This window comes from Botrytis byssoidea (genome assembly GCF_014898295.1).
Source record: "Botrytis byssoidea strain MUCL 94 chromosome Unknown BBYS_006, whole genome shotgun sequence".
Lineage (NCBI taxonomy): Eukaryota > Fungi > Ascomycota > Leotiomycetes > Helotiales > Sclerotiniaceae > Botrytis > Botrytis byssoidea.
The window spans coordinates 489239-502700 of NW_024065847.1; the positions used below are offsets into that span (position 1 = coordinate 489239).

General features: G+C 43.6%; 3 protein-coding genes across 3 annotated transcripts; 2 read left to right on the top strand and 1 right to left on the bottom strand.

Moving 5' to 3' along the window:
• Positions 1-4427: 4427 nt before the first annotated feature.
• EAE97_003602 (uncharacterized protein) lies at positions 4428-6478 on the top strand (the record flags this gene model as incomplete). Its single annotated transcript, XM_038874114.1, has 3 exons — positions 4428-4456; positions 5054-5261; positions 5309-6478. The coding sequence occupies 3 exons, from the start codon at positions 4428-4430 to the stop codon at positions 6476-6478; spliced, it is 1407 nt and encodes a 468-aa protein (XP_038734723.1).
• An 841-nt stretch (positions 6479-7319) lies between these two features.
• On the top strand, positions 7320-10798 carry EAE97_003603 (uncharacterized protein; the record flags this gene model as incomplete). The annotated part of the gene is made up of 4 exons (XM_038874115.1): positions 7320-7407; positions 7718-9471; positions 9522-9666; positions 9726-10798. The coding sequence occupies 4 exons, from the start codon at positions 7320-7322 to the stop codon at positions 10796-10798; spliced, it is 3060 nt and encodes a 1019-aa protein (XP_038734724.1).
• A 396-nt stretch (positions 10799-11194) lies between these two features.
• EAE97_003604 (uncharacterized protein) lies at positions 11195-12386 on the bottom strand (the record flags this gene model as incomplete). The annotated part of the gene is made up of 3 exons (XM_038874116.1): positions 11195-11414; positions 11576-12104; positions 12158-12386. 3 exons carry the CDS (start codon positions 12384-12386, stop codon positions 11195-11197), a joined length of 978 nt encoding a protein of 325 aa, XP_038734725.1.
• Positions 12387-13462: the final 1076 nt, after the last annotated feature.

Consider the following 13462-nt stretch of genomic DNA (forward strand, 5'->3'; position numbering starts at 1 on the left):
CTCTTCAAAGACGCCAGACAGGAATTATCATAAAGGGAGAATTAATGGTTCTTCAGCTGCGCTGAATTGATGCCAAAAAGGCCTGAAATGTTACGTCAACTCTAGCTTCTCAATAGAAAATTCCCACCAAACTTCAGTATGTTTTCGTTCGCGTAACCTTGCTTGCATACTAGAAATACAGTAGAGCCCCCTACCTTCATTGTCTCACGGATTGATGGAGACTGGTATGTTATTCGGCGATTAGATGAGATCACAGTCATACTTGACAACTGAAGTCACATTGCCCGGAGAGTATTGTCCGGGAAGTATTATCAGCCTAGAGAACAAGTCTATGCCCATTTTGTTCTGCCCAGTTAGGGGTTATAAAATTTCAAGCATTCAAGCAAATGGGTTGAGGTCTAAGCCGACCGCCATAGCTGTATGACGGCCCAGACTGATTGAAGGTCAAAATGAATGATCCAGGGCTAGATTCAAATTGTTTGAGGATATAAGGCGATTGAAATAGACTTTATATCTAAAAAGGGATTTCGCAACATGACCCCCTTTTAGAAATTTAGTATGTGAAAGGTACAAAAAAATAATCGCACATCATAGCCCTCTTTGAGGACCTCAGTAATTAAAAGGTACAATTTAAGTTTAACCAGAAACCTGGCGCGGGAGCACAACAGTCTCGGACATTTAAAAGTACCCAACATGAAACTATTTGCCATCTGATTAACACGGTCTCGATTTCCAACGTCATCATGCTATACATCAGATCAATTTGAAACCAGAAGGACGGGTAAGAAAGGGAGTGGCTGGAAAGAGAAAGCGTAGTTCGTAATGATGGAAATGAAATGGAAACGAAATGGGAGCAAAGACACGAGGAAGGAAGATAGTCAGGACACTTTGCCGTAACAATTTTCGTAAATAATTTTGTTCGTAGAACACGAATAAATGAAGAAAACTCTCAATGATATGGTAGAGGGATATGGTGACATTAAGCGCTGTCATTTCATCATGCTTGTACATACATGCTCGTCAGGCACAGACAACGTGACGATAGAACCATTAAGGTTGATGCACGTTTCAAAATGTGAATGGACAAAGTTTAAAATGGTTCCCGGGAGAGAACTCAAAAATCCATAGCTCCGGCTTCGAGAACCAAATAAACTTTGAGATTTTGCTTCCTCTCGTACGCTCCAGTGACGATCTGTGATGCACTTGCCGTGTTTCTGGGGTACATCATGCTTCACCCTAGAAGGATATCCCGAGGACGATAGTCTGCAGGCTTGACGAATACCGAGTCTTGGGACATTTGGTGATTGGTGGTACGATGCAGGATGTTTATCATTTGATGAAAGTTGGTAGGTTCGTCAGCGACCTTGTAAGCTTACGATGCGCAATCAATTGTTTTCGTGAAGAATATGGCTGACCATACGGTATCATGGTGGTTGGACAGCATGAAAGTTTCAGCCATAAGGATCGTCTTACTCATTCCGTATATGCTGTCCAGTCTATGTGGATTGATACTGTAGGCGGTCTCTTGATCGATCGAATATGTATATTGTAGTAGTCGTCGATGAGCATATATCTCGTTGATGAGTGTGTTTCGTACATTTTTGTGGATACAGGTAGGTATCAAACAAAGTAGGAATGAGCTAGCCTGATTTGGGTATTCTTGAGAGGAGGTAAGGCTGCAGCTGTGGAATTCCGTCACTTTGGCAAATCAGCTCCACTTATTACTTTGTACATACACTTTGTACGACACCTTCCAAGGTAAGGTATATGTCATTTGTTTCGGACCTTTTGATTCGCTTACCTAGTATGTCTGCAATCTAATCTTATAATAAACGTGTGGTAAATCTTATAATAAACGTATAAAAAATCTGTAAATCTTATACTTTGTAATTCCAATTCGGGCATGGGAGAGAGGTATCTTCAAAGAAGGAAATGAACTCAATGGAATTCCGACAGTCCGACAGTCCGACGTGCTTCCATTCCAATATCGGTTATCGATCCCAAAGGTTCATGAATCGATCTACCCAGATACCTACCTTACTTTGGTAGTAACCACATCTCGCACGGCCAGCAATAATGATAATATCTTCAACTTCAATTTCAATCTCAATTTCATTTCCAATTCCATCTCGTAATATGCATTCTTACTTTGTTGTTACAGTACATAGCAATATCAATATGCATTTGTAAGCTTTGCACGCAACGACTAACAAAGCTATGGTCAATGGTTTGTCCTGTACACTGCTGTACCGTTGATAGATTTTGCAAGATTCTGAATCTGGTCGTTGGATATGAGGGGTAAAGGTACGTTTTGACGCCGCCGAGAGAGGTTGAGGAAGCCATAGAGAAGGATTTACCAAACTTTGACATGGACGTCTTGAATCTTGCTGCAGAGTCTTGCAAAAAGGGGTGCTGTCACTTCTAGTGGTAGGAATCTCCTATCATCTCCGCCAATCATTCTCGCACGGTTCATGGGCCACATCCATGTGGTCAATCACATTCTATTCCCCTGCAGTGGTACAAATGAACTCTCGAGGACCAAACACCACCCTACTGTATTCTGTACACTGTCCTCGGACCCCCCAAAAAAACAAGACGAAGGAAGGGTAAACCCCACTTCACCGGAAATGGCCACCTTCTACTCCGGCATCAACCCCTAAGGTAGGGAAGAAAGACTCCGAGAGAGAGAGAGAGAGCCAAAGAGAGACGTTGAATCCTGTTCAATCAAAGATGATCGCCGACAATAGTCGATCGTGAAACCAACGATGGAAAGAGAATCGGAATATTCGGCCTGTAATCAAACCTATTAGAAATCAGACGGGTAAAAAGCGGATGATCCACCGGAAAGATGGATATGGAGAGTGAGAGAAAATTCATGCAAGGCAAGATATGTTGGTAAGCCAGATCAAGAAATGTTCAGGTGGTGAGTGGTGAGTGGTGAGTGGTGAGTGGTGAGTGGTGAGTGGTGAGTGGTGAGTGGTGAGTGCGTACCTGGTGAGCGTACCTGGTGAGCGTACCTGGTGTACCTGGTGTACCAAAGAATCAAAAGTTCCAAACAAGGCATTGAGGAGAGGGGAAAGAAAGAAAGAAAGCCTCTTCATTCAGGTTTCATTAAGGTTCAATTTATGCAATAAACTTCAAATATTATATATATAGAGAGGTAATACTGCGTAATAAGCCTCCACTACCACTACCGGTTTCAAGACAAACCTTACCTGCCCATGGTGAAATGGATATTGTCAATATTTCGTATCTAGTATCTCGTATCTCGTATCTCGTCCTCCGTACGTGGAAATTGACGATTGTTCAATATCCGTCGTCAGCTACCTAGGTATCCAGCTTTCAAGCCTCAGTAAGCCTCAGTACGCCTCAACTCTAGAAAGAGTATATCTACGCCACCCATGCATGGCTGGCACACTCTCTTACGGTCTTACTGTACATGGAAGACCCAAAAGATATCATATGTAGGTACAAGGACTGACTACCTTTACATCCATCCATACCTGTATGCGAGGTAATGTTCAAATAAATCTCACAAATCATATCAAATCACATCAAATCACATCAAAGCCCTTCACTTCTTTTTTTTCTTTCAGCTGAAGATTTTTTTATATCATTTAATAGTCACATCTAACTATTCCTAAATGGTCTAAATAAGGAAGATACACAATCTACCTGAAATACCAGATGACCCATAAACCCAGCTCGGCGCATCCACTCGTCAACTAGTAAGTAATTCATAGCTCAAAACTACACAATTGAAGCTCCATACTTAACATACTCTACCCTTTTGCCCAGGTGGTCTATGGGTATCCTTTTTCATGTACGGAGTATCGATTCGTTTTTTGATGTCGAATCCTCTCCGCCATCCATCTTATTAGAGTCCTAGTTTACTTGAAGCAATTTCCGAATTGGACGTTTCATCACCTGGTCTTTCCCATTTAGTTTTTTGACTTTTTATCCTACCTATACACAACTTCTCTTTCAACCAACTTCTAAGTATTATACAACATTTCAATCTTTTCCAAATCAATTCTTTCCACCAACAATAAAATCTTGGTTCTCATCTGCGCAACTCTCTTCATCATTAACCACGGACATACCTCTTGACCTCGCCAATTCCTGTCACCGCGGCTCCACAGTTTCAAAAGCTCGCCTCTAAATTCACTGAAGGAGAAAGTTTGGCTCTCAAAACGACATAATAAACATCAAAGGATTCGGATTGGACGAACGCCTGGATTTCAGGTCCAAATAGAACACTTCGGACGTATCGTAGTATCAGAGAAACTTTCAAATCCAGCCTTCTTTACGATCTCCCCGCGGATTCAAAGATTCCAAATGATGCACCGCTCAATAAGCCGTTGAAGTTCCTACAAAACTCTAATCTATCTAACTCGCTTTGTTTCTTCTCCAACCCTCCCGGAATCATGGACACTACTCTGATTACTTTCATGTTGTAAGTGTAGTCGTTTTTGTTTCCTCCTTGAACTCAAATTCAGTATGATTGTATCACGTGTTTTGTGTGCGCATTGATCATCCCATCCCTTGATACATCATTGGAGTGAAGGAAAGTTTGTTTGTTGAAAGCCGTTCATTGCCTTGGGTCCATGCATTGCGTGGAATATATTTGGTAAAGTTTACCGGCCAGGTCTTCATGCCCAACGGAGCCCTCGGAGAAGATAGCCTGTTTCGACTTAAGGCATGGTGACATCTTTCTCTCGTGAGCATTGAAGAACTTTCTATTATAGAACCTTCTACCACTAGATGAACTCTCATCACAAGCTTGGTATGACGTGTGTTGTGCAAATGCTTTGGCATTGCTAGTGACATAGGTTGTCTTCGAAACTTCGGCATGCGAGATGCTGCTCTAGTCAAGGGTTGTTGATCTTGCTCTGCCAAGACACGAGATGGACTTTTGCAAAGTCTATCGGAAATCTTTGTTAGACCGTGTGTCCGAATATGAACATAAGAGACCATCCTGCCCCCAAGGACTGAACATGTTATTTTCTCATTAATTCCTAAGTCATAATAACTAATTGGCCGCTCTATTCAGTCAAGCAACAGCTAGAACACAATCAGTCCATCTCATCGGATCTTGGGATAATTTCACCAAACGATATCCAATGGAGCGAGATTCAAGACGCTCTCGTGAGCAATGGCGAGGTTGTCACACATTTGATGATATTACCTGTGACGGCGATGGAAATAGTTCCTTGAAAAGGACTGGTGGTTTGAAAATGGCATCAACATACTATTACTATGTATGTGAATAACCTAAACACTAAAAGGGAAATACTTACAAATTTAGTATGAGCTTGATGACGGCATCGAAGTTCATGACAAGGCTATCCCCTCCACTACTACTTGTCCTTATATGCCAGGTCAATCAGTTAATATCCTCTGGGTCCCAGTTGAAGTCTCTCCACTGCGACTTCGAAGTGGTTCCATGGACTCTATAAATATTACAGAAGCCAAAACAATGAATCCTGCGGATAGATTTATGACTCCTCGTGCTCCTCCATCGAAGCCAAATGTTGCACGATCTGCTTCATTATCGTCATCAGGCGCGGAGGTCACGGAAAAGCCATGTCCTTGGGTAAAAGATAGAAAGCTTGGTTGGGCATCAAAACTTTTTTCGGGCCGTCGATCACAACCTTCATCGCCTACCCCACCACTCGCTTCAAGGCGATCATCTGAGCCCGATATCAGTCAAGCTACTACACGAAGTAGTTCTTCATCAAACTCAAATACTATTCATCAAACTAGCCCGACTCGATTCGAACCAATTTCTAGAAAACCGTCTTTTACCAGAGCGCACGATTCTGTGCACAACAGTCTTATGTCTCTTGGTATACCTGAGGAAGTCTCCGAAGACTGCGAAGATGATGACAACTTTGCCACACAATTTACAGAACTTGTCTTTGAAGATAACGACAGTATCACCGGATTATCTCCAGCGCCATTTCGTCGGCAACCATCACCAGCTTCTAGTACTTACAAGCCACTGCCACGACTTCCAGATGATGCGTCTACATCTCCTATTTCATTACCTCTTCCTCCAAACCTTACTCTGAATCTACCAATGTCGCACTTCTCCGTCTCCACCGCATCAACAGCTCTTACTTCACCAACGGATTCTCATTTCGGCTTCAGCGATACATCATCAATGTTCGATTCATATGATGAAAGCGATATGAATGAAGAAACGGGCGATACTTTTACATATAACCCAATGATCTCAGAGGTGGAAAAAAGAAAATTCATAGGATATAGCTTACCAGATGAAGATATTGCTTCCGAACAGACTATCCGCAAGGCTTCAAATCCAATATCAAAAACAAACAGTAATGATTCTTATCCTCGCGATTCGGGGTTCGCAAACGGGATTCAAGAAAGCAGCGCGAAAGTAGGAGGGAGTGCGTTAGCGGATTTCTTGGAGGATATGGGCTATTTGGGCGAAACAATCCGTGATAAATGAAGGGTACGAGAAAGAGATGGGTGTCGATGTATGGGAGATAATATGTATGAGTATCAGGTTGCATGTATATATATGATCATGGGGACGACCAGATGATATCTTGGCATTTTGGGCGGTGCTACATTTTGCAGTTTAGCGGGGAGTTTTGGGAAATGGCCTGGGCATATGCATAAGATATGGACATCTATAAAAGAAGGACATTTGGAAGGATGAACGGAATGGCAAATATTGCAAAGCTGGTCTTGCATGCATGTATCACAAGTGGATGGAAATGGACTTAGAAATGAATGAGGAGGATAATAGATAAAGCTAGATTAGTAGGGTGGTGATACTTGAGTATACATCAAACTTCAATGAGATGCTTATAAACTCACACAAGCTATATGAATGAATGAATGAATGAATGACGGAAGAAAGTATAACAGATTGCATTGTTAATCAGTGGCAACTCAAAAGAGACAAACGGAGAACTCAATATCACGTGAACAGATCTCGTACCCCATAGATCTTAGCTTCACCTCGGTCTTTTCACTGGCCGAATTTTGTCACCGTTATATGCGCGACCAATCAGCGACATGACAAGGTTGAAAGCCTTGCATTTACATTTACATCGTATGAAGTCTGATATGCGGAGATGCGGGGAAATAGCGCTCGTTGGGTTGTACGGGCCAGCACACGTGGATGGTGCGAGCTGGTGAAGGTTGGATATTTGGTTCGAGATGTTCGATGTTTCTTCTTATTGGGTATTTATATTGATTTGGTCATGTTTTTTTGGTTGAGCTAAAACGAGGTACCTAGGACACGGAGGATAAATATCGACACCAGAAAATATTGAAATGCTATGGATTCTCAATTGAGGGGAGATGGCCAGGCTACAGGTGATTCTCAAGGAAACCGCAATGGCATCGGATCCTTGGAGGTCGAATTTAGTGTGTGACTCATTAAATGCTCTGTATTTACATATATTGTACGTACGCCAATGTGTAGAATTGGACTAATGGTACAATAGATGGCAGTGAAGATACACGGCAAGGAGAATTTGCGAGGATCGCAAGGTTCAGCTGCACGAGTTGCGAACAAACATTTGGGAGAGTGGAACATTTGACGAGACATGAGAAGAGCCATACAAAAGAGGGATGGCTGATATGTGAAGCTAGGGGGTGTAGGAAGAGTTTTTATCGGATGTGAGTTTGGAACGTTCTGTCCACAGATCGTGCATCAATGGATGACCAGAGATAGTTGCTAATGTTCAAAGTGATGCTTTACGTCGACATGAATTGGTTCACAAGAAGGCAAAACGAAGCTTGCTGGGAAGGGGAGCTAGAGCTTGTTCCGCTTGTGCAATGGCGAGACGAAGATGCAGTGGGGGGAATCCATGCGAAGCATGCGCGAAAAGATCAATTGAGTGTACCTTTCCCTCGTCGTCTCGTGCTATGGCCAACGAAAAACGTCGAGAATCCAATGGGATATACGAGAAAGTTTTGAATGAAAAGGCTTGGGTTGAAAATGGTCGAACAGGGGAAGGAATCACGAGTCCGCAATCTCCAATTTCGTGGTCACATGCTGATTCACCGCTCAATCCGCAAATGAACCCTAGATCTTCGATTAGCCATTACCGTTCAGAGTTTGGGTTGGAGAATCTGAATGCTACTGGTCAACAGATGAATATCCAAATCATGAGTTCTGGCATTCATCAACCATTCAACCAATTTTCTCCGTCAAGCCATACAACAGTAAATCAAATGTCCGAAGATGCTCGCGTAAACTCGACTACGTCTCCTAACCATCAATCAACTTCACCTTCAATGTTACCCCTTCATTCAATTATGGATCTTGATGGAGCTGCCAACTCGTTATTGATTGGAACGACTCAGGCTTCACATCAGCTACACATCCAGGACACGGGTCTTTCTGAAGGTTTGCCAGAAAGTGCTGGTTCTTGGGCTCAATATAATGTATCCTCCATCAACTGGCTACCTTATGATTGGGCTCCAGACTATCAACTAGATGATGACGCAGTGAGAATGATTGATGATAGGACAGATCTGAATGGCTCATCGCCTATTACCGTTCCAGGGCAATCTATCCGAGGGCCTACGTATTCAACCAATACAGCCATTTTTACACCGTCCCCGCAAACTCAAGCGCAACTGCATACGAACAATTCTCCTAATCCAACAATATCTAGTGAAGGTGCTGCAACAAGTCCTAATTCTCTGACTACGCAAAGCACTGGTCGATACTATGTTGATGGACATGGTTCGAGATTACCCCGTATTCGAAAAGCTCCATCCGAGACTGCTAACTCATGTCCATCAATATCACATCCCTTAATTGATAATTCGAACGGGAGATTTGCTTTTCCCGTTGATGATACCAATGGCCATTCCTCAGATTATAGACAGTTACCACACCAAATCTACAACATTATTCAGGATGTATTCGAAAAAACATGCATCGAGAACTCGCCATATTTTACGCCATTCCAAATTACCCGATTCCCATCTCTGTATACACTAAGCCGCTTTATAGCTCACTATATTGACTCTTTCCATCAAACATTACCATTTATTCACCTGCCGTCTTTCAATATTTCGGCTTCTCACTGGCTTTTTCTTTTAGCCATGGCGGCTGTAGGAAGTCATTACCATGGTAATGGAAACCACGCAAAACCTATGCACGAATTTCTTCGACGTGCAATCATGTCAGCCAACAATGATGGGGATACGAGATGTACGAAGATCATGATGATACAAATTAAAATTCTAAATTGCGTAGGTATGATGTATAGCGGTATCGATGAGTTATCACACTCAGCGAAATCATATCATAGAGATCTTAACGATTTTTGTTGCAATGAGTGGAAAACTTCGAATCAAATGCCGAGAATTGCAGTGTCGCAGACAAGTCCAAATGATACGGAACAGGCTAATAGAGAATGGAAAGAATGGTATGATGCTGAAAGTATTCGAAGGACAGGTTACTGTATCTGGGTATGTGTTTCTATTTCCATATCCATTTGATACATTCTCACGCTCCCTAGCTCCTAGATAGTATGTGGTACTTCCACTTTCAGATTCGCCCTAGCTTATCGCTAGACGATAGTTCAGTATTTTTACCGTGCCAGGAAGTTTTATGGGAAGCAGAATCAGCAATTGAATGGCAGCAACTTCTCAGCTGTTCCTCATGTACGTATCTAGCGATCCCCATCACCCAATCCCACCATTCTCACACTCCCCCCCCACAGCAAGCTCTACCCTCCACAACGCCCTTCAGCGCATGTACACTGAAAAACGACTGCTATCCTCCACCGGTGAATTCTCCCGTATCCTTCTGATCCATGGTCTCTTCCGACGCACCTGGGAAGTCTCAAACTACCTATCGCAACCCCTTACCCAATGGACTCCCACAGCCTCAAAATTATCCTTCCCGCACACCACCTCGAATCAATCCATCTGGTTACCGGGTCTCCAAACATACACAAATTGGCGCAATTCCGCATGCGATTGTTTGGATATATTACATTGGCATGCAAATAGTGTCATTGGAGCTGCGAGCGGCATGGAACACCCCACGGTTCTGCATCTGCATTTAGCGAGGGTAGTGCTTCTCACGCCCTTTCTACATATTCTGAAACTTGCAGAATATCTCGGCTCTTCACACGCCACTCAAATCCCGAATCTGGGAGATGCAGATCGAGAGAATGAAAAAGAAAAAGAAAAAGAGATACTCCAAGCACGCGATTATGTAAAGAGGTGGGCAACGGAAGATCAGCATAAAGCACGCTTGGCCATTATTCACGCAGGCGCGCTTTTCTGGCACGTGAGAAGGTTTAGCATCGATGCGTTTTACGAGGCGGAGGCTGTGTATCTCGCGACTTTGGCGCTGTGGGCGTATGGGCTATTTGCGGAGTGTAAGGGGGGTGTTTATCAGCGAGAAAGGGATGGGGAGAGATATGGTAATGGGGGAGATGCATCTGAGCACGGAGATGAGGGAAGACAGAAGGAGAGGGAAAGGGAAAGGGAGAGGGAGAGGAAGGAAGATGAGGAGGAGGAAGAACAATTCTATCATCCTTATCCCAGCACGATGCAACTCGATCGACCGGCGGATGATGAGCTCGTGCAGCTTTTTGTCAAGAGGGGACAGGGCATGAGAGCCCTGGTTATGGGGGTGGGAAATTTGTGTGCGCGGGATGGGAAGGGCGCGAAGAGGATGCTGGGGGAGGGGAGCAAAGTTTTGGATGGGCTGGGGATGGAGAGGTGGGGGGTGGCGGGGAGCTTGGGAGAGAGATTGCGGAGGATGAAGGGGATGGGGGTGTGATGGTTTAGTGGAGTGATGTGTGAGTAAGAGTGCTGATTATAACTATTATTGTGATTGATCTGATTTTAATTGGGGATATGCAATATGCTGACAATTCAACCTAACCGATTTTTTGGAAACTTATGATAATGACTCGTAATTTGATATGTGGGCTATGGAAATCTGCAAATCATGGATGTACAAACCTTCTTTTCCGTAACTCTAAAAGCCTTCTTCCAGTGAGGAAGAGAGTCCTAAGTAAAGGTATCTAGAACCTATCATCTAGATAGTTGGGTTATTTCGATATTATAAATATTATAAATATCACAAACATCACAAACGTCACAAACGTCACAAACAACCATAAACCTCGATATAAAACACAAGAGATTATTAGTACCTAATAAGTACACCACACTACCACTCACCCCCACTCCCATCACCAAAGCCGCCCCCATCCCCACCCAATCTCCTTTTCCAAAGTTTTCGCACACCAAACCGTCGTTTTCGAGGCGCGGGCTGATATGGCGCCAACGGAAACGCGACCGCGATGGGATAGTATCGAGGATTGTGATCGTGCGATGAAGCATCCGCATCAGGTAGCAGTCTCGCGATTCGGGATGAGGGGATTTCGCCGCTAGATGGGGGGGGGGAAGGTGGTAAGTGGTGTTGTTTTTGGAGGAGGTGGGGGTGGAGATGGGGATGTGGATGTGATGAATGGGGGGGGGTTTTTTAATAGGAAAAGAAAAGAGGAAACTGAAAAAGAGAGAAGATGGAATGGAATGCAATGGTACTTACAGTTTCGTGCTATCCGACGCAAACGAGAAGCCTGATTTTCGATTTTCCGCTGCGGGTTTGGGGAGTGTTTCTTGGTCTTCTCGTCGCGTGAAGGGTTGTGAAGACGCGGGCTTCTTTTTACGTGTTGATTTCCTGAGCGTTGATTTCCCAGTTTGGGTCGTCTTGGATTTCGGCGGTTCTTTTTTGGTAGGTTTGGGCCGGATCCAGCCATTTTTTGTGGCTGGTCCTAGAGCGGTGGGTTGGGTGGGGATGGGGGGAGGGGGATGGTGAGTTTGATGTCGTTTTCGATGATGGGGTTTACTTCGGGTTGCGGTATCACGGGATACGAGGGATGAGGAGGAAGATTTTGATATGCGCTTGGAGAGATTATCGAGGGCGTTGAGTGTTTCGGCGCGTGATTTGTTGGAGAGTTTTATGAAGAGTTCTTGATCGGCAGGCTTGACTTTGCCGCGAGAGAACAATACGACCGCGGAGGTGAAAGCACTGTTTAATCGAGATAATATGGTGGATATTGAAGAGCGCGCTTTCGCTAGCTTGGGATGAGAATCTGGAGCTTGCAAATATGAGGGTTGTGATTCATACCATCACCTTCGGAGAATTTGGGACCAGATTTGATCGATTCCCTTGTGTATGCCTCTCGGATATCTGATCTGGATTGTTTGAATGACCTTATGAGAAGGGTTTCTTCGCATTTATCATGATCAATCTTTCCACTGCTGTTTTTCTGTCTCTTGCGACGAGCTCTGAGAAGTCTTATACCACTGGTAAAGGTACCGAGTAAAGTAGTTACCAATTCGTCTAGTTCACCCATTGTAAAGTAAGACACAACTTGTGTTGAACGGGTAAAATTTGGATATATACAATTGAAACTCGAAAATCAGAGACACATTAGTAAGAGGGAGAGATAGGTATCAATTATACTAGGTACTTCAGGTACTGATTGATTGGGGGACAGTCATGTTCTTGCCGCCCATGATTTTTACCCCACTTGCCGGCAATGGCCAATAGGAGGGTTGTAATGGAAGTTTGGTAAAGTTAATATATACATGACCTTGTGTATGGAGAAACTGTTTGTGTATACATACATAGTTCGAGCAATCATCATCTAGATTGCGCAAAAGTCCTTGTCATTTTAGCCACTTTGAAAGTTTGGAAGGATGAAACTTGTTTAGGAGACATTGGGTAGGTACTCTCCAAGGTTAAAGTAAATATATTACCCATCGAAAATTTGAATGTCGAAACCCACTTGCCTTGGAGTTTGATATTGTAAAAGTACCAGTATAGAGAAGGAGACCGTTTTACCACGTGTGGCAACCAATGTGAAAGCATAGCACACTATATGGAAGTATTCGGAATTGAAGATTACAGCGACGAGTGATTTGGTCAAGAGAAGATTGAACACTAAAATTCCTTGCCATCTGAACCAAACAAAAAAAGGTAAAAGATGAATGCCGGATCACGTGCAGTTAGCAAATGAGATGAAGACCAAAAACTACTAGGTATCTCGGATTGTACTGAACAATAAGCCGTCCAAAGAAAACCCTGACAACGTGGGGGGTACCTTATCAGGATAAATATGTCGCACCTATATATTGCGACAAACATGCCTGCCGATTCCAAGCAGTGTACCAAGAAACTATCTCATCACATACTTTTGTCAAGTTACACCCCAATCAAAACCCATCCAATGCTTTCCGATTTCTTGATCAGTATGGTGTGCGAGGATGGGGTGGACTTGCTATCTCCTTGCGGGAATTATCGGTGCCACTCAAAACAACATTTGATATCGGAGAGACGGGGGACTGGCTACGAGCCGCAGACCCCACGTTTCTCATACTGCGTTGCACAATTCGTGATTTGATTTGCAATATCTTGAAGGATCTGATG